This window comes from Thunnus albacares, chromosome 19 (assembly GCF_914725855.1).
Source record: "Thunnus albacares chromosome 19, fThuAlb1.1, whole genome shotgun sequence".
Lineage (NCBI taxonomy): Eukaryota > Metazoa > Chordata > Actinopteri > Scombriformes > Scombridae > Thunnus > Thunnus albacares.
Window position 1 is genome coordinate 25635095 of NC_058124.1, and position 22220 is coordinate 25657314.

Genomic DNA, 22220 nt, shown 5'->3' on the forward strand with positions numbered 1-22220 from the left:
CTCTTTCCAGTCCAGGTCCATTTCATGCCAGATCAAGCATGAGCTCATGCTGCTACCTTATGCATTTTAATGCAAGTTTTGCATCACCTGGTTCAAATACACTGCATGTTTCCACAAAACCTTCAACAACTCAACCCTCATTGACGCAAAATGCAAAAATGTGGAATCCATTCATTGATTATAATCAAATATAATTAAAGATAATATCTGATGGCTATTATTTAAAGGAACGTTCTTTTTGTTAGAACCTCAGTTTTACATATAAATAAATTATTAATAATGAATTAAATGAGAATAATAATGATTATGCTGACAATAATAACATTAAACATACTATATTATGATATAAAATAAGATCAAGTATACAAAACATATAAAATATACTAAATATATTATATATCATAATGTCTACTATAAATATATTAAAATATAGAATATGATATTGTATAATAACAACAACTTTAATAATAAGAATAATAATAATAACTTGAAATAGATTTTGCCAAACTTTTTGACACTGAAAACATTTCCCTTGAAAGCATCAATTATAAATGACACCACTGTGAAACTATTCACTGGACACCTCAAACTGCTAAAAGTCAATTTTTACTCTTTGTATTGTAATTTTATTAAGGCATAAAAGCTTTTTTTGTGTGTGATTATACACATATTCCTGCCTGGTTGAACTCTTCTTCTTGCAATATCAGCAACATCAATGACTAACATTTCACTGTCAGGAATGATAAAAACTAAAAAAAACTACAAAAAACTACAAAAGCAACAGGCAGGTTTTTGAATATCTGACATTTTCTTGTAATAAATAATTCACTTTGACAATTTGATATGATAAAAGTCAAAGTGAGGGTCAGTTCAAGGTTTGTGTTCTTATATTCTCACACTGTTTCATCCTGCTGCTTGTGGTGAATGAATACAAACCTTGAGTGTTTGTGCCCCCCCCCTCACCACACACACATACACACACACCTGCCCGGCGCTCTGTCAACCTCGCAGGGCAGAGGGAAGCAATCTAATATTGACAGCTGGTTGGGATCAGGTGGAGCCGCTGCTGAAGGGTTTTTTTTTTAGGGCAAACGGAGCTTCGGAGAGACTTTTGGAGTGACGTCGTCGCAGCGAGACAGAGAGCGACATCGCAACAGATGTGACAGTTAAACCCCGATCTGACCCAATGTCTGCTAACACAAACACACACGCTTGTACTTCCATACTTGTGAGGACCTCATGTGAACCTAATTCTAACATTAACCTTAAAACCAAATCCTTAAAAACCTTAAAACCCCCTAAGCAGCCCTTTGAAGGTCTGTTCCAAAGTGGTAATCAGCCAAAATGTCTTCATTTTCTGAGAATGTCCTCTGATGGACTAAAATTTAAATAGGTCCTCACAAAGGTAGATATACCAGCACACACACACACACACATAAGGTCATCTAAATGCCAGCGGTATTTTTGAAAGTGTCTCCTTTACACTGTGTGATTTTGGGTTGTCTGAGATGGAAGTTGACAATCGTGAGAGAAACGGATCCAACTGGGAAACTCCTCCAACGGCGACTGATTCGGAGCTTCGGTGATCAAAGACAGCCGGAGGCAAAATACTGACAGTGTCGGAAATTTAGCACCAAATTCTCACAGCTGCCGCTACGACCCACGACTACAAACCAACCGATCACAACACGGCATGAAACGACACAGAATACACTGGACGTTCATGTAAGAGCAGTTTTCAATAAAGTTTAAAGGGAAAACACACTCGTTCTCGTCCTCGGGTCAAATTTGACCCGTTTTCAAATGTTTTTATATCACAAATATGGATTGCCTGAAAATCACATGGATGGTTCCATACCACACACTTTGCAAGTAAAAGTGATGATCACTACTTTCATTGAATTTTGGGTGTTTTACTAAAATTTATAGCATCTGTGGACTTTTTGTCCTCCCGGCTCAATTTTGACTCGGGTTGCATGGTCGACGGGAAGACAACAGGAGGGTTAATACACACAAACAAAAACGACAGAGATGAAACGTAAAGGTTTGTGGGGACTTTTACTGCATTTTGCAAAACATCAGAGCTGCAGATGGATGATGCGTCACTGCTTTCATACCGTTTTTTTTCTATTTATGCTGAGATTCAACCAGCATTCATCGCACAATCTGACAAACTGATATCGTACAGTATGACACAGATTGTGACCAAGATTTTATTACAGATGTCTCGCACAACCTGACATCGACACTGTGTGTGTGTAAAGGCACTTTTAGACAGAAAAACACACACACACACACGCAGACGTTTTTGACAAAGATTGAAGTGGAGTTCTTGACGGTGCAAAAGATTGTTTTTGATTCAGAAGTGAGCTGATTACATATAATTACTGCCGCTAAATTACACAAACTGCAACTGACAACGAGCGCGTCTTCAATTTCAATTCAGTTTCCTGCTTATTAGCTTCGGTGAAAGTTCTCATCAATAATCTACTGAACAAGTTGAGATCTTAAACACCCAGTTTGTGGTCTAAATGGCTCCACAACTGACAATTAACAACAATTAAACCTCAGTTATTAATATTCCTAATGCTGTTTAATTGTATATATAAATATATCTGTATTGTACTATGTAGCACAGAATGTACATTTTTCTGTTTATATGAATTGTCTTTCCAGCCTTCTTGGGTTTCATCTTATTTCATCATTAATCAAACATCTGAATTTTTATGTTTTCTTTCCGTAGCGAACCAGCAGGAGGCGCTGCAGCGTCCTCACCATGACAACATGATGTATATCCTGATGATACTCGTCTGTCGCGGTTAAGTGACTGGAAACGAGGGAGAAAATACTTCTTAGATTTACAGGAAGGTGGAAACTCTCCGAACACACACAGAGACACACACATACACGCACTTTGCCTGAGTGGTTGTCACGGCAACCGAGGAGGCTACAGGGATGACAGCAGAGTGTAAAAGGGAAGGCAATTTTTTTTTTTTTTTTTTTTTGAAAATGTTCCAGATCTTTCTTCAAGCGAGAGAAGAGGAGACGAGCGTGTGTTGCTGTGATGTGTTCTGTGTTATCTGTCTCGGAAATAATGATTAATTTAATTAACTGGGATCATTACTGATGGAATTTGTAATTACATTTTGTTTAATTTTTTCATATTGAGCCTTGTTTTTTTGTTTTTTTTTTTTGCAATGAACTCATAAAGTAAATGTAATGAAGTTAGAATTTGATTAGAGAAGATTGTTCTATTTAATTTATAATCATACCAATAAAGTAAACTTAATTTAAATGGAACTATTTGAAAGGAATAAGTAAAATGTGTGCATGTGTGTGTGTGTGTGTGTGTGTGTGTGTGTGTGTGTGTGTGTGTGTGTTACTCTGCGAGGATGGTCGCCCATCTGGTTCTCATTGAGACTCAAGGTGGAACATCGAACTCACCTCTCACCTAATTCTCCTCTGAGTCTGAAGACGACACACACACACACATACATACACATACACACATGCACGCACACACACACACACATGGCAGCATGAATTTTCCACGTGTGTCTCTGGTTTGGTTCTACTTGCGCACACCAACTCTGGATCTTTCTCTCTCAGACTTTCTCCCGTTTCTGTGGATTATAGTCATCATCACAACCAAACCGTGTCCTTATTTATTGAGAAATCTTCATCTTCATCATATTTATATTACCACATTTGCACATTACATGTACTGTTTATACAGTCTTTGCACATCCTCAGATAATATCTTCTTCTATCTATCTTAATTTTATATGTATTATTTATGATCACCTGACTTTTCTGGTACTTTTCTCTAACCTTCTATTGTTTTGATTGTTATGCACCACATTACCTTTTATGTGCAAAACTACTCGGCAGTAAACCTGTTTCTGATGCTGATATTTTCACCTCTGCAGTCAATCACCTTTATGTTCTTCAACAGTACAGGAAAGTCTTTTGACTCTTCAACATAATTTAATGTCAGTCTCAGCGCCTCAGTGACCTCAGTGCTGAGAAACAAACATCAAAACTGGAAGCGATCGAATGAATTTGGGTATAAATATGCAGGAACACTCGATCGATTATTAGAAGATAACTGTCTGATCTCTTGATAATGACAATAACACTACCTTTCCACAAGCTCTCTTCAAGAGCTCAGATTGCACTTCACTTAATTAAATCATGTAGACCCAAATGATATGGAGTAAAACTGAGTCGTTTGGGGTCCCTGGGGGTCTGGGTCTGGATCAGAGTATCTACCGTACGTAATCTAGTGATTTGTTTGAACTTACCATGAAAGGATTGAGGCTTGACGAGCGAATGAAAGACATAGCTGCGTGTTATGAAACTGATTTCAAAGCCGTGTTCTGTGGGTCTCCTCGGACTGACTGTAAATAAATTCAGCAGCAGGGTGACAGGACCCGGTAACAGGGCGACACAGAACGGTCCGACGTAGCCCCGCTTTGGCTTGGAGTATAGACACCAGCTTGGGCAGATGGTCGGCGGCGTGACGAGGGGTGGGGGGGGTGGGGGGGGGAGCTGGTGACGCAAACATCGGCGAACAGCTGAAACAACCCACCAGATACAGGTGGTGAGGCGATCCGCTACCCTCCCCACCCCCACTCCTACACACACACACACACACACACACACTAACACACACACACACACCAGGCTGCTGTGTGTTACATAACTCAGACACACTAAAGCTGAGGGGCTTCACTGTCTATTCTGTCACAGTTCATACCTGTATCCATGGAAACACATACATAACAACATACTTCCGTGCAGACACACGTGTTTGGTTAAAAGAAAAACACACATGTAGCTGCACAAACTGCATGAAAATGAGGAGAAACACACACACACACACACACACACACACACACACACACACATATGCACGCTATCACTGTAGTTCTGATGTCTGAACAGAGGAGTTGTCAGAAGTGTCCGAGTGCCTCCCAATGGTCTGCTGTTGCACTTTCTGTGTAAAAGATTTATTTTATTATTCAACACATCACACAGACAGAGAGATGGAAGAACATTAGAGTAGCGTCAGACAGATGATTATACTGTGATATTGCAATTAAATGTCAAATAATGTTTCAAAAATAAGAACTGACACTTGAGTTCGAACAGTTTTTCTAACAGGCAGTCAAACCTCGGCAGTCTTCACAGCTCCATAAGTATTGCATTTCAGGGTGCAGAGAAAATATGGATGAACCATATTCCCAGATGTCTGGAATCAGGAAATCCACATTAAAGCAACAGTTTGGAGCCTTGATGAAGGTGAGGAGGGAGGAGCAGACGGCAATCACGACGGTTAAGAAGCCCATCGATCAACAAGGCTGATGTGATTTCATATATTTTTCTTACTGTCCACTAAAAAACAAAAACCTGTAATGTGTTAGCCTGTCTCTTAATGATACTTAAAGGCTTCCACACCCTGTTTGTGGCACTCAGTCCCATTGGTTCCTACTGAAAGACCAAATCTTTAAAAACAGGCCACAAATATGTCATTACTGAAACAGGAAGTAAATTGTGCATTTGATGTGGACGGTTTTCAGCAGTAGATTAATACACACTTGGTGCTTGTGAGTATTTCCAGCAGCAGGACAGTGTTTGTAGGACTGAGTCAAAATAAACTACAATGACTGTAATTATGGTAATGAAGGAACCCAGTGCAACAGTGATGTGTTTTTAATAGTTTTTGGACACCAATGGAGCTCCATGGCACAGAAGAATTAGATACATCAGGCTACAATACTTGTTAGTAGTAGTGATTCATTGTTGGGTTCGGTTTTGTTTGTATAATGTGTTTACACATATTTCTTTTATATGCACTTCTTTATGTATTGCTGGGGTGGCTGTATTGTTTTGTGTGGGGGGGTTTCTCATTCACATAATTCATTAATATTGACCTTTTTTTCTCTAGAACCAGCCTCTAGTGGCCAGTAAAGGAACTGCAGTTAACAACACTTCATTAATTAGTTCCAACAATCATCCATGCTGGTTATTGAGACTCACAACAGACGACTCCGACCTGCAACAAGAGGATCATGAGACCGACGATGGTGATGCTACCAACTGAACACTGTGTGAGTCCATATGCTGTAGAGCACAGTGACTAGGGGTTAATCGATGACTTTTTAATGTGACAACGGACACATTTTGGTAGGAATTACAATTTGTTGTGTTTTTTTCTACATTGGCATTGAGCTGCATCCTTGTTATTTTCTGCTATTTCTCTGAGCAGGAATTCGTATCAGAGTTGGTCAAAGTCTTTTACTGCACAACAGATTCACACAAACTGGAAATCAACTGAAGGATCTCTAAATTTAGTTTTCAAAATCTGATAAGTTTGGTGACATGTTTTAAATGTTTTGCATTATTCCAATCACAATATGCCAAACTAAACAGAGGTGAAAGAATAAAGAAATACAGCAGGATGATTAACAGACTTTACTGTAGAGCTGCAACATTTAGTCGATTCATTGATTACTCGATCAACAGAAAATTAACAAGAAACTATTTTGATAATTGATTAATCACTGTGAGTCATTTTTAAAGAAAAAATACTAGAATTCTTGAGTTCCAGCTTCTTAAATGTGAACATTTTCTTGTTTCTTTAGTCCTCTATGACAGTCAGTTTAATATTTTTGGGTATTTGGGTATGGATTTCTAGTCGGGACAAAACAATTGACAGAACAACATTTGAGGTTGCACCTTGGGCTTTGGGAAACTGACATTTTTCACCATTTTCTGACATTTTATAGATGAAGCAACAAATCAATTAATCAAAAATGGAAATAATTATTAGTTGCAGCCCTATTTAACTGTGTTTTTTCCTGTGACAGTTGCATTTTGAGTTTCTTCACTGTTTCTTTTATGTTACAGTACAACAAGACAAGCTACCACGCTATTGAAAACTATTCTACTGATGTCTTCGACTGTCTCCGTCTGTCACGTGATCCTCCCCCTGAAGGTCGTAGTTGTCCGTCGGGAGGTGGGTTACCACCTGGTATGTACACACTTTCAGATAACACAGCAAGAAACCAGAAAAGGTCTGTTGGTGAGTAAGGATAAGTCTTTATTGGTGTTTGGAGGGGAGAAAAGCCAGACATGTGTCCCTGTGGACAGCACACAATACTGGTGAGGAATCGGGGTAGTGTTGAGCTTATGGTACTTGTAGTTTATAACAGTCAGTCACAACAAGGAAAAGTTAGCTGAGAATCCACAAAGTTGAAGAAGAAATAACAAAACTGTGTACATTATTGTTATCGTTGTTATTGTTATTGTCATTATTATTACCCGCAATGCTGTTTTATCGTACAGCAGCGAACCAACACCGCCACCACGTGAAGAGTGAACCTTAAATGTCCACCAGAAACAGTTGAAACACGCTGAACACAGTCACATAGAAAAATAGCACTGTCAAAAAGTTTCTCAAACATGTGTGAAGAAATCCCCCAAAATCCCAGGTATCAAAACAGAAAAAAACACACATGGCTTCATTCTTCCATCATCAGACAGAAGCATAAGAAACTCTGAGACTTTTCTTCCAAGGAAAATGGAATATAAGGTTGGTCTTGGGAATAATAATAAAAAAAAAAAGGGTTTCACATGAGAGCCAAATAACAGCTGTTGGATGAAACAACTGAAAATAAATTTATAATAGTATCAACAAAAACAAGATCAATAACAATACTAGCAACTGAACTGAAGGTGACAATTATCTTTAGTCTTTTTGTTTTATTAAAAAGATTTGGTTGCCATCTCTGAACGTAGACATGAAAGCTCTAAATGGACTGTTTACTAAACCCCGTCCCCGGACTGCGATTGTCCAATCATACCATAGCAACCGTAACTTAGAGTTAATAAAGCTATAAGCCCCAAGAGGCCGTGGTTTATAGGCCTCTTGGGGCTCATTGCTTTTAAAAGCAATAAGCCCCAAGAGGCTGTCGTGCCTGACGACGCCCCTTAGCTCTTCTACAATCACTGTAAACCGCCGGCCTTGCAGGGCTTATTGCTTTGATAAAAACGGTTACTACATACAGTATACCTGGCAAGCTTTCATAAAATAAACACACAGCAACAAAAAAATGCAATAATTTATTGATAACAAATAATCATTCTTCCTCCAAGCAATTCTTCAGCGACATTTAGCAGGACGGTTGCCAAGCAACACACAGACACAGTGGGAAAAGCCTGCTTATAGATAGTGCTTAAAGATGTATCTGAATAACGCCGGTAATTGTGCAATTGTTGAAGTAGTGTTCAATCACGTTAGCGCTCTTCTTTGCTGGGGTGTTTGACTCTGAACAGGTGCGTTTTAACTGCGTGATGCCAGAAGCGAGGATCTTCTCTCCAGCATCTTCTCTCGTTGTAGTTTGGGCGCCAGTAAGATGTCTCATGCCTCTAGGCCAGCTTCGGAGAGTTTCTGTACGGTGGTGCTTTGCAAGCAGCGGTCGGTGTAGATTGTCTCGGTGCCGGCAGCTTTACAAAGTCAGTGGAGCCAAAAGGATTTCACCCCTCTTCAGCTCTGTGTCCCAAATGCAGCCGCACTTCAAACTAGACTTAGTTGACAACAACCCTCAGGTGTGCTTGGATTCAGTGCTTGATTTTCTGGTAGTCTGCCTCCATTAACACTTGGTGGTGGGATGTTTTGTCACATCCTTCTCAGCAAAGTATTTTCACTACTTCAACTAAAACGTTGCTGGTGATAAACTCAACAGACACCAGGATCAGCTGATCAGTGGATCACTGATGTACCAGTTAAGCCGCGCATATAGGCCAACCAGAGGTTCACCTTCCCCATTTTTCACAGTAGAATAAAACTGACGGGGAGGCTGGTTCAGCTCTATTTTGGTGATTGATTTAAAATCAATAAGCCAGATCTTTCTCGACACACCAGGTCTGAAAACAGCAAACGGACCACATAGTCTTTTTAACGAGCTTGGCTTCGTTTCTTGACTTTTCCAGCTCTTCACCGTCTCTCTTACTAATTTCGGCATGTCTACTCTCTTCTTTATCTTCCTCCTCCATCCTGTCCATCTCTTTCCACCACTCATCCAGAATTAGCCCAACAAAATCTGACATTTTGAAACAATTTGCTTGGCACAGTAATATTGATGTAATGTGGTCACAGGTGTTTGTTTATAGGGTATTTTATAATGGCTTTGAATGCAGCTCAGCCAGTCATAACCAAGCACTGGAACTATCTGTTATTTTATGCTAGATAGCTAGCTAGCTAACGCTGTTAAAATCTGACAGCAACAGTTGTCATTTCTGCTGGAAAAATTGATGGTTTCCGACTAAAAATCAGAAGCTGCTTTTGTCTAAAATCAAGAACTTGTTGTTTAAAATATTACTACGAAGTTTGAGTGCTAAACCTTCCATCACTGTCAACGGCTGTGTCCAAAATCAATCTTTCTTACCTACATAGTGTTCTCTATTATCTGTCCACCATCTTATTAGAGTGTGAATTTTATTCTCTTTACTCTTTAAGTGAATTTTCACTACACGTTACTCACCTGACTTCGACTGTTTGTGTTTATTTGCCCCAAACAGCCAAAATACCAACCGTACGTTAGCTGTTAGCAAAGCAACAGAAGTACCGACCGTGTCTGTGGGAGTGTTTCTGTTTGTGTTCATTCATCCTCTGACAGAAGTCTGAACTCTGTTATTTCCAGTTTTGTTTTTTTTTTTCCTTTCACCTCTCTCTCATCTCTTCACATTTATAAAGTTCATTCATAAAGCCCGGGGGATACATGCAAATTTTTCGCTCAAGTTGAAACATTTTCAACTCGCACGGACGCATATTTGTGTAATCACACGTGTGCCAAAAAATTTGCTTCACAATCTGTCTGAACATACAGTTATAGTGCATCAAAAATTCCCACAATGTTACCTGGAGTCTACTGATACAATCCGGCAATGCAAATACGTTGCGTTTGATGGATGTAAAAATGAACCTGATGATACAAAATGTTGATGATTCACAAGTCTCTGAAATCTAATTTTACTGCTCACTATCGAGAGCTGAAGTCATGACGTTACATCCAGGTCCAGATCCATCCGTCTATCTGACAAATAAAAGGTTTTCCAGAGATTTATTTTCCATATTCTAAGATAATAAAGATAAATAAATAATGTGGTTTCATACATATCCATAAAATTCACCGACGCTTTCTTCTTAAGTAGTTTTTTTTTTTCTAGTTTTAATCTCTGCTGTCTAAAATCTCCTACGTCGTTCACTCCTCTCGGTCCTGTTATTAGACACGTCTGAGCTCGCCGCGACACCTTCAACTCGCCTCTTGATGTTATGTTTGAAGCAGACGACTCGATACAGTATCGACTTTTCAAAGCAAATAGTATCGCAACAAGATATTTTGATGCCTCACTTCACCACGGCAAGAATTTTCACCACGCTATCCTGACACCATGTCCAGTTCAATTGTTTTGTATTTATTTCGGTGCTTCAGAGTTTAGTTTTCTCCATCACTACTGTCGAGCCGTGACGTTTCACCCATGAACTTCTAGGGATTATGTGAAACTGTGTTTGTTAAAGGCCACTAAAAACATAAATATTGAATAAACAATATTAGATCATATTTTTAAAAACTACAATCCTTATTTAAACATATGAAACATATGACTGTTGGGAAAGACTCTGTTCCAAAGCTGGATTTTTAGATATTCGTGTAGTTACAAATGTAAATGGGATTTTGAGGTCTCAGACTCTCTGTAGAGAGCCGAAGTCACGACATCACATCTGGTTTGCCTCCGTTCCACTTGGGGTTTACTTTCCATATTATTAGTCCACTTAGATCCATTACAGCAGCTGCTATCAGACATTTAAATCTTTGTTATTTTAGCAAAATTATACATTTTTGTTGTACGCACAGAAAAAAACTACAGCCCCCGTTAAAAGAACTACAAGCATGGCTGCACGGGTACTTGCGTCATCGTTACTCGGCTTCGTCCGTATCCACAAAACTCACCAGTGTTTCTTCTAAAGTTGTTTGTTTCAACTTTCCAGTTGTAATCTCATCTGTGTGAAGACTTGTACTTGTGTTTGCTCCTCTATGACTTTTAGCCTGCAAATGTTTTATGGGATTATGGGAAACTGTGTATTTTAAAGGATGCTAAAAACATAAATACTGAATAAAGATTATATTAAATCTTTTTTTCAAAAAACTCTCATACCTATAAAAACATATAAAGCGAGCCGCATGACATACTATTGAGAAAGTTTCTGTTCCCAGGCTGGATGTTTAGTTATTAGCATATTAGCATATTAGCATAGTTACAAATGTCAATGAGTTTTCTTACTTCTTTGGCTCCCTGTTGAGTAAAATACTGATTGTCTGGTTTATAGGGAGCAGTGAACGAGCCGACGAGAGATTTCGGACACAGCCTTCTCTGCAGAAAGTTTGACAGGCATAGCAACAGTAACTAAGGGGGGCGGGGCTTAGTGAAGAGTCAGCTGATCAGAGGAGAAAGCTTCCTGTTTCAAAGTGAGTTAATTAACTGGGCTAAAACTGAATCACAAATAGAAAAAAAAAAATACAAATCCCCCCCCTCCCCCCCAAAAAAACAAAACAAATCAAACCACAACTTCTGTGATCGAATCATGGACTTTTTTTTTTTTTTTTTTGCATGTTTTTTTTTTAATATGTGTATTTAATACCTCAGACAAAAACACCTGAGAAAAAAACTGACAAATGATTCCAATGGGTTTTTCTGTAATATATTCAATTATGTATATTACAACTATAATCACATGATTCAAGCATATATCATATACACATATATATCTAGTGATAGAATAGTTTAATATTCAATAGTACATGTTGTATGGTACAGTAGCAGTAGGGTGCATTTCTCGTTTCTCATTGGGTAAAGTTTGAAGGAGAGGTATAGACAAGTGTTTGTGTGTAAATCTATATATGATTTATCGATACAATATGCAACAAAAGAAAGAAAAAAAATAAACTAAAAAGAAGGAATAAAAGACAAAGAAAGGGTATAGGCAGTTCAGTACTGTGTTTGAGATGGTGGAAGTGTTTTGTATGTGTGCAGGTATGATTTTTTTTGTCAATGTGTGTGTGTTTGTGTGTGTGTTTGTGTGCATCAGGTGAAGGATCAGATCAGCACCATAGAAGTCCATAACAACATTAACAACAACAATAAGGGTTAAAACCTGGGTGAGGACTGTGCGTGTCGTAGTTTGTTTGTGTGTGTGTGTGTGTGTGTGTGTGTGTGTGTGTCTGCATGCTGAAGGTTTCAGTCACTGTTGGATCTGGACAAATCAACCCTAAAACCAGTTAGTATTTCATTTTTTTTTTTGCACTTCCCTGGACAAACTGAGGAGTAAATAGAGAGAGAAAGACCGCGGTCATGTAGTGTGGTGATGATTAACAGTTTGTATCTGGAGAGTACGTGTCTGAGCGAGACGTGTTCACCCAAAACAAATGCAAACCTGCCAGCGAAATTCTCCACCTTATTTATACTCAAACATCTGCTCACATCCAGCTGTTCTGACGGTTAATTACTTCCTGTTTTTCTCTCTCTTTTTCTCCTTCGCCCCCCCCCCCCCCTCCGCCCCCCTTCACAAAAAAAGGTAAAAGCCCTGCCATTTATATTTCATAACCAGACACGGAATCAAATAGAAGATAACAAAAAAAAAAAAAAATCAAGTGCTTCAACGAGCCCCACAAAGAAAAACAAACAAACACAAAAAAAAATTCTTAAAACTATACAATTTTTGTTTCACCGTCTTCCTCCCAACGCCCCCCGCCCCCGCCCTCACGCCGAAAACAATCGTTACTAAAATACCTCGTCTCGTCTCGCACCGTGTGAAATACCTGATTCAACCGTGATACATTCTCTGTTACGCCTCCGTCTCTTGACTAACCAGCTCCGTGAAATCGAAAATAGATTATTTGTTGTTTTAGCAATAAACAGCTGGGAGGAAATCGTGTGGCCCCGTGACTGTCCAGCTAACAGCCTCCTCCCCCCCCGCCCGCCCGCCCGCAGCCCATATATAAAATATACAAAAGATTATCTCCAAAATCCTCCTCCTGTCTACCTCTGCTAATAGAAAAATATACAATAATCCTATGTCAAAATCTCTTTGCGTTATGGACGAAAACCCTGCACCTCCTCCTCATCCTCCTCCTCCTCCTCCTCCTCCTCCTCTTCTTCTTCTTTGCTGGACTAGTCTTGCCTTCCTGCCCAGTTCAAAAATATACATGCTTTTTTTTTGTCCTATTTATATAGAAAAAAATTACACATCTGACCTCTCCTGGCTTGTGTTCGTGCCTTGAGCTTAAAAAGTGAGATTTCACTGGCATAATGTGAATTCAACACCCTGTTTGAACTGGCCGGAGCAGCGGCCGGAGCGCACTACTTGCAAAAAACGCCGCGCGACACCGGGCGTAAGCACACAGCACCGAGGGTGACGTAAGAAAGCTGCCGAGGTGACACAAGGTGATACAGTACGTTGTGTGGATTTCAGCAAAGCAGCATGTACAAAGAGAGTCAGATCGAGGGGGGAGGGGGGGGGGGGAAGGGGGGGTTTTTTAAAAAATAATAAAATAAAAAAAAAAAAATGGCGTCGCTGTGCTTTTCTGCTGTGACATCCTGAAGCACTGCGCGCGCACTAAAATACGTTTTGTCGAGTTTACGCCCGGTGTCGCGTGGCGCTTACTGCAGATCTACGCTGGCCTTTTCTCTCGCGCCACTTCAACTAAAGTGCTGCTGTTGTTGGGTTGCCTTGTACCCTTTTCTCATCTCCTCTTCCTTTCTCATCTCCTCCCCCCCACCCTCCCCTTCGTCGTCGTCTTCTTCTTCTTCTTCTTCTTCTTCCTCCTCCTCACAAGTCTCCGTGCCGGCTCTCGTACTTGTTGATGATGTTCCTGCAGCGGCCGAGCTCTTTCCTCATGTCGGCGACCTCCAGGCGAAGGGCGGCGTTCTCCCGCTCCAGGAAGGCGGCGCGCACCGAGATCTGGTTCTCCTTCAGCCGCCGGGCGTCCCGCGAGCGCTTCGCCGCCTCGTTGTTCTTGACGCGCCGGCTCCAGTACTTCTCGTCCTGTCATCGGCGGCGGTGTGGTATGTTGGGGTGTGTGAGGAAGAAGGTTTGGGGGGAAGGAGAGGGAGGGAAAAAACAAAACAAAAAAGAGGAGAGAGCGGTATGAGAAGGGTCAGTTATGTGATGAGAGGAAGAGGAAAAGAAGGAAGAGAAGAAGGGAAGGAGGAAAGGTGGCAACAGCTGAGCAATAGCATAGTTGCAACACTAAAAACCCTAAAAACCCTAAAAACCGTGTTAGTTTACTGGACTAAATTAGTTAGTTTTATACCGTGGCCATGAAAAATACTCATATAATATCTCTTAAAATTGTAAAATCAGGAAACTTTTAAATATAGTTCTGGTTAACAGTTTCTAGTCTGTTGGTAGTTGGCTATTTTTATTATAGTACATATTTGTAATGGTGTGTTAATGGGTAAAAACAACATACAAACAGAGTATAGCTAGTTTTAATTAGCTGAATTCACTTTATTATTGTTAATATTTGATTTTATTTAGATGAAACTGCTAGCGATTGTGGCTTTGTAGCGATTTTCTACCACTTTGTTGATTCTTCTGTTGTTCTTTTTGCCAAGAAACTAACAGGAAGATGATGTTTTATCTATTAATGCTAATATTAGCACAGTTAGCGCTACAGTGGCTCAACATTTTTGTGTAGCAAAGGTAAACAGCATATGGTAAAGTTGGGTTTTATAGTGTGTTAATGGGCAAAAACAACATACAAACAGAGTATAGCTAGTTTTAATTAGCTGAATTAACTGTATTATTGTTAACATTTGATTTTATTTAGATGAAATAGCTAGCAATTGTGGCTTTGTAGCGATTTTCTACCACTTTGTTGATTCTTCTGTTGCTCTTTTTGCCAAGAAACTAACAGGAAAATGATGTTTTATCTATTAATGCCAATATTAGCACAGTTAGCGCTACAGTTGCTCACATGTTTTGTGCAGCAAAGGTAAACAGCATATGGTGAAGTTGTGTTTAAGCCGTATTTTGGCAGGTTTTAGGGGGGAAATGGTGTTTGGACGGTGAGTAGATTTTGTTGCAGAAGTGGTCTGTGAATTCTCTATTTGACACCTTTTCCACTAAGAACACAGGTCAACAACTCAAAAGATGGAATATGTGGTGTGTTCCTTTAAACAATACTACTTCTTTATACGACGTTACCAGTTATCATACTGACTACAAACACTTTATCATCCATGATGATCTGAAAACAGCTTCTCTGTTGGTGGTTAAGTGGCCACGATATAAAAGTACAATAAGACAGAAAAAGACAAGAACTCTTCCTCATGTATTGTCACCGATGTTAACAGACAACCGAAAGTTACATAAACACCAATACATGTACAGAAAAGACCTTCACATCAGTTTAAACTTAATAGTATTCAATTATTGGATGGACTACAATAAAATTCAAATATTACAAACAAATATGAAGCCAAGCAGCTGCTCTGCTGCTCGTCTGAATGAATGAATGAATGAAGACACGTCACTGCAGACAGATGCCCTGCAGCCTCGCTAAAAAAAAATCTGCAGCAACATTGTTTTTTGGGGCATGAAAGACATTTTGATGGCCAATGAGAGTCTCATGAGAAGAGGAACCCTCTGTTAAACTCTTGGATTTAAGGAGAGCGAGACAGGACTTCATATTGAAAGTAACGCCTCGTAGAGATTTCCGTGTGAATGATTTACGCCAGTGGAATCACTGCAGGCTCAAACGCTTCACAACGTTTCCCCAGAGAGTCTTTTACTGGATCTGTTTATATCCGCCAAAGCTGACATCATTCGACAATTAAATTAATTTTATTGCAGCAGTTTTAAAATAGTTCTAGGGGGTTATCAGCGCTTTGAGAATACTTTTTAAAACTAATTTATGTAAAAAAAAAAAATAAAAAAAATCTCCTTAATGTTGTGATCCTGGAATATCTTTCATCATCTTTTAATCACAGACAGATTTTCCTACATGAGCTCTACAGAGCAGAGAATATTAAAACCTATTTATGAGCAATCTGAGCCTCATCTTTAACTTTAGTCAGAGATCGTTTATTTCCAAACCTACGTACAAATAATTTGTAAAAAAAAAAAAAAAAAAAAAAAACAGCCGATGACTGAGGACGGCGAGGTGAGGCGCCTTCATCTCTCTATAAATTATAAACCAGCCTGGAGAGCTGCAGCTGCTCTGCGCTGAGCCATCGATCAGAGCTTTTTCCTGATGTGTGCAATGAGCTGAGTACAAAATATTTTAGGGACTTTTATGAGGCGGCATCAATACCAGTGGCCCGTCACACGACTTCAGTTTTTTTTTTTTTTTCCACATCAATACAGCAGCTGTCAAAGAGCCGCGGCGTTTGTTATGATGAAGTTTAAGGTTTGTAACGCTGCGGTTTCTGTGCCTGAGCCGGACACTGACGGAAAATCTGACCTCTTCTGATCTGTGAGAGAGTGTTTATCTTTAGAAACTTCTCATTTTAACTTGAATTTATTTTATTTTTTTGTAGAGATGATCATGTGATGTGGTGGCTTTGACCTTACTATAGCTAAAATATTGAGCTTTATAGGACAAATAATCATGAATCCTGACTAGTTACAGTAAAAAACAGTAAAACAAAGCTCTACCTAACTGGACGGGAAACATAATCTTTTATAGACAATAAAATTCTTCTCATTGGCCATCAGAATCATGTATCTTTAGGTTGTTTCACACAATGTAAAAATTGATTTTTGCATCACTTTCAGCCTGTCAATATGTTTGTAATATTGATTTTTTTACATGTGAGGCTGTCAGCGAGCATGTTTCCCTTCATATTTCTCCAAAAATAACATCATCGCCTTTATTGATTTGCGGTGAAACATGTCAGAGACTCGTCTTTAGAAAAAAGCAAAGAACTGTGGGAGATGTAGTACCTTCTGCTCGTTGGGGACCAGCATCTTTCGGGCCTTCTTGATCATCGGTTGGGGTTTCAGCTCCTCGTCGCTGAAGCGGTGCCGCCGTGGATCGAACGCCTCCTGGCCCGGCACGCTGGACAGCGCCAGGTCCGCTGGGTCGGGGTCAAAGTTCACCTGGATGTCGCTGTTACCGTTGGCGACCGCTGGAGGTCCAGGGGGCCCAGGAGGGCAGGTAGAAGAGGGTGACGGGTCCTGAGGCACCACCTGGCCGCCTGTGAGAGAGAAAGAGAGAGAGAGAAAGAGAGAGAGAGGATGATTCATTCTGTTATAACAAAAAACATAACAAATATTTTCATTATTAATTAATCTGCCAGTTATTTTCTTGACTAATCGATAACTTAAAATGTCTTAAAATGTCTTGTTTTGTCTGATCAATAGTCCAAAATTGAAAGAGATGGAGTTTATTATCATGGATGACAGAAAAACTTCAAATTCTCACATTTGAGAAGCTGCAACGACTGAATATTTGATATTTTTGCTTTGAAAAATTACAATTATTCAACTATCAAAAGAGTTTCTGATTAATTTTCTGTTGATTAGTTGAGTTAGTTATAGGTGTTGTTCCTTCTTATCCATGCCATTGCTTAGTTTTTTTATTCTCTGACTTATTAAATGGCAAAGTTTGCAGCTCCAAACTCCAAAATTTCAAAAAGTCTCTTCAGAAACTGATTGAGACTTTTTTATTTTTAGATATCATTACTGGGATTTGCACACATGGGGTTTTAAGTTATATTTATCCTAACTGCCTCCTTCGTGACGGCGCCAGATGCGAATGCTGAGATTTGTAACTGCAAAGCTGCTGCTGATTGTCAAAAGGCAGCAAAGGTCAGCGGGAGGTCAGAGGTCAGGCTCAGCTACAGAGCTGCAGAGCTCTGAGTCTTGTTTAGAGAAACTAAAGTCCGATGATGATAAATGTGTATCTGACACAGAAGTTTAGACCTGAGATCTGCTGATTATTTTACACGGACTACACTGTCAATATTATGACAGTCGTATCAATACTGTTGCACGGACGGACGAGAGCCAGACTCATTAAAAGCTGATTAATTGTTTACGCATTTCCAGTAAATTATAATCAGATGCAATAAACTCAGAGTGAGCAGGACTGGCTTAATTACTCGTTTAGCTGTCCAATCATCATCATCATCATCATCTGCAGATTAGAGTCCATCTGCCCTCACGGAGGACGGTCACATGTCAGGGGCCAACACGCCGAAGATGATGATGATAAGACAAACACACACAGAACACATATATATATATATATATATATATATATATATATATAGATACACACACACACACACACACACACATATATATATATATATATATATATATATATATATATATATATATATATAGATACACACACACACACACACACACATATATATATATATATATATATATATATATATATATATATACACACACACACACACACACACACATATATATATATATATATATATATATATATATATATATATATATATATATATATATATATATACTCACATATGTTATATTTCACTATCTGATGCTGTGAGCTGGTGTGAATCACAGCATCTACTAAGCAGTAAACTGGATGTTATGAAGAATTGTACCTGCAGCAACTAGAAACTAGTCTATGAAACTGTAAAACCTTTGATTACATTTTTTTTTTGTTTCTCTCACATTTTGCCTTCCTGTGACGCCCTTTAGACCCAGCGTTCATCGCAGCGGACATCAAATATTTATTGGTTCCAGCCAATGAAAAAATGCACTGGTTTAAATCTTTTAGTGGGATTGTTTTAAGTTTAGAATAAGAGGATGACAATATTATTTTTAATTATCTTTATAGAAATAATCTCTCCTGCATTTCCTCATCTTTAAAGAGCATTAAAAAGAAACTTGTGGTTTTGTTATTTTCATTAATGGTTGTAATTGTGTATATTTTTGTATTTTTACATGTAACTGATAGTTTGAAAGGTGAAAATAGAGATTACTGTTAGTAGTAGTAGTATGATGTGATTTAAATCTATTCTATAATTGCACAAAAATAAAAAAATACAGGAAGCTTCATTAGTTTTGGTGTTTAAAAGCTCACACAGGTCAAACTGTGTAGCATTAACGGTGGTGTTCAGCTCATCTAGAGGCCGCCGGCTACAGAGTCACATGTTCCTGCTCTCTCTCTCTCTCTCTCTCTCTCTCTCTCTCTCTCTCTCTCTCTCTCTTCATCCAGAGAGCAGGGAGCCAAGATTGAGGCCCACTGAGATGAGCTGACCATAAAGAGGATTATCCTATGGATACTGGACAATATGTTCCCCTTTAATCCAAAATTTCCTCACAAGTAAACAGCAAACTTTCTCCTCTTCTCTCTTTTCCTTTTTGCACGTGTTTTGGTTTTTGGCTCTTTTTCTTTGTGCGCTCTGACAGCTCAGATTAGCTGTCAGATCTCTACAGGCAGGATCTGTGGAGACCGGCGGCGCTGCTGCTGCTGCTGCTGTTGTGATGCTGATTAGCCACCAAGTGGCGGTATGAAGCCAGAAACACTCAGCAGGGCAGCGGGTTCACCTCATGCTGGATTTCTAACAAGCAGGAAAGATCAGGTTTTTGTTTAACCCTTTGCTGTGCTTGATGTAAAAAAAAATCAGCTTTTACTGCTGAATATACGACCAGAAGGATCAAACCTGGACTGCAAAGAGGACATTTAAAGAAAATAAATCTATTGAGTGTAATTACATTTAAAAAAAAAAAAAGCTCTATTGCAAGACAACAGTTATCGATCTAGTGTTGCAGTTTTTTTTCAGTTGGGTTCCAGTAAATGTTACTGGCGTGACATTTCACATGTGTTGCCAAAGCTTGATAACAGTGTCGGAAAAAAGAAAACAACATTTAAATACCAGGAATTAATAGAACAAAACAGACTTTACTGATGTAAGAGAGGCTACATCAGTTCAAAAGTCCTTTTATATTATAGGATCCTGATAGTAAATCATGTGGCAGCGAATGTAAAAAAAAAAACTCCTCCTTGATGCTATTAGCCTGAGGCTACTCTGCATTAGCGCTGCTTTACTGGACGTAACAGAATAGAACCGAGGATAGTGAGTCTATTTCCAGTCAAATCCCTGAACGCCGCTGACTATCAAACATTTCTTTCACAATTTTTTTTATTTTTTTTTTTATTTAGAAAAACAAAAAGATATTTCCAAATGTGTCTCCTTTGGAATAGAAATGTTTGTTGAGCAATCATCCAGCACCAGTCAGACCTCTATTGTGGCACCATTTGTGAGACTCTTTTTTTTTTTTTTTTTTTTTTTTTGGAGCTCTAGGCCCTCTGCCACAGACTATAAATAACTACAGTGCTGGTTACCAATATCGTCCAAAACAGTAGTGGAAAGATCTCAGATACTTGAGCAAATTAAACAGGACAGGGGGATTGTTTATGGTACGTTATTTTTAAGTTGTGAGTTATTCTTACTTGGGAGAAGAGAGGAGAGAGTGGAGGAAATGCCTTTTTGACATAAGTATATCTCATTTATATCTCATTTTTTTTGTTTTACTGTGTCAAGAAAATCCCGCAGCCGGTTCTGTCGAATCACAGAGACACACTTGTGAAAGACAAAATGTGCTCGATCGTCTGGGATTTTATGCAACCGGAGCGTTTTGTAAACCTGGAAACGTCAGTCAGAGCGGCACGGTTGACACTGATTTGATATTTCACCGCCGCTGTGAGCTGTCAGTCATTTTATTATGGACGTCAACCACAATACCACAACCAAATCTTTAGCAGGCTCTGGGAAATCAGACTGACACTCAACTGCAGGCGTGGGGGGGGGGGGGGGGGGGGGGGGGAGTAAAAAAAATACTCCCATGTTCCCCCTAAAACCAGCTGAAATCACTTGACGACACGCTGAGCGTAGTGATTCGAGTGCAAAAGTGGGGGGAATTATGGGTATATAAACATCGTGAGTGGTGGTTTTTTTGAGTTCAAAGTTTGCTAAATTCTGTGAATAAGAAGTGGAAACAAAGCTCGACTCCACGTCGCTCCTCAATTATTTTGATGTAACCCTCCAGGAGCAAAGAAAACCGACATTCACGCACGTTTTTACATCATTTCTTTAAGTAACAAATTAGAAAAAAGGCTGTTTTTTTTCCCCCATCGAGAGCTTAGATTCAGACGACATGAATGCATCATCCTGCTCTCTCCTCTCCAGTCATTATACATTACAGTTGTTTTCTCTGGTCCGAGGCAGAGTGGAAAGGGTTTTTTTTTTTTGTGTATTTGGTTATTTTGGGCTTCTAGTGCCCAGTTGCAATCAGCCCGGACTTGTAAACAGAAGTCACATGGACTCACAAACTGCTTGTTTATTGGACGGAGTCTAAGCGACATGTCATCCTGCAGAGTTTGACATTTTGGCAGAGGAGTCGAAACCTGATTAAAATTCTTCTTCTCTTGAAAGAGGCTTCAATTTCCACTCTTGTTATCCGATGCCACCGGTGGTCAAATGTCGCCGCCTAAACAAATAAACTCTGCAAACTACAGATAATCTGCTTTATCCCTGCATCGATAAGGGATAAAATCATGAATATTGTTTCTTAAAAAATAGATTGAGGGGCACAAAAACAAAAATTGCTTATTAATTTCACATGTGACACCCGATTCAGACATGATTTTGAGGTGTAGAAGAAGAGAAGGAGGCACAAAAGCATCTAACAGACAAATGAAGCTTATGCTAAAAGGTATGTTATAAAGATTTTGTTCATTCATTTAATGCAGAGCTTTCCAAATGTAAATCAGTTTAATTTCTACTACAAATATACAAGGAGCCATGTTTAAATTTGTTGAAATTATTATCAAGTTCTTCACTCAAACTGCCAGTTTTTAGCCACATAAAGACATAATCCTTGAACTCAAGAGCAAGACTTTCTCATATTTTAGATTTGACTGATGACTTTGATCGATGTTTGTTCATTTATTGTTCATTTATTGTTCATTTATTGTTCCCAAAGAATAATAAACCTCAGTTTTCACCCTGCACTAGCTGGTATGAACAATAACAGACTGTGTCAGTTATACGAGCTAAATGAAGTAGAAAATTAAATGCATTTTGTTTTTGTATTGCACTTTCTATTATAATTACAGAACTAAAAAAACAATTACCTTCTTATGGAAGAT

General features: G+C 39.0%; 1 protein-coding gene and 1 long non-coding RNA gene across 2 annotated transcripts in view; one reads left to right on the forward strand and one right to left on the reverse strand.

Annotated features, from left to right (window-relative positions):
• Window positions 1–5714: 5714 nt before the first annotated feature.
• LOC122969239 lies at window positions 5715–20881 on the forward strand. The gene is made up of 3 exons (XR_006398953.1): window positions 5715–6113; window positions 6913–7021; window positions 19284–20881. It is a non-coding gene; the product is annotated as an uncharacterized LOC122969239 (long non-coding RNA).
• dbpa (D site albumin promoter binding protein a) overlaps window positions 11752–22220 on the reverse strand; it is a 35669-nt gene continuing 25200 nt past the window's right edge. Inside the window, exons 4-5 of the mRNA XM_044334771.1 lie at window positions 17015–17268; window positions 11752–14110 (exon numbers count right to left, since the gene is read on the reverse strand). Of these exons, the coding sequence (XP_044190706.1) occupies window positions 13895–14110; window positions 17015–17268 (470 nt within the window). The 3' untranslated portion in view covers window positions 11752–13894. The remainder of the gene's footprint in view (window positions 14111–17014; window positions 17269–22220) is intronic.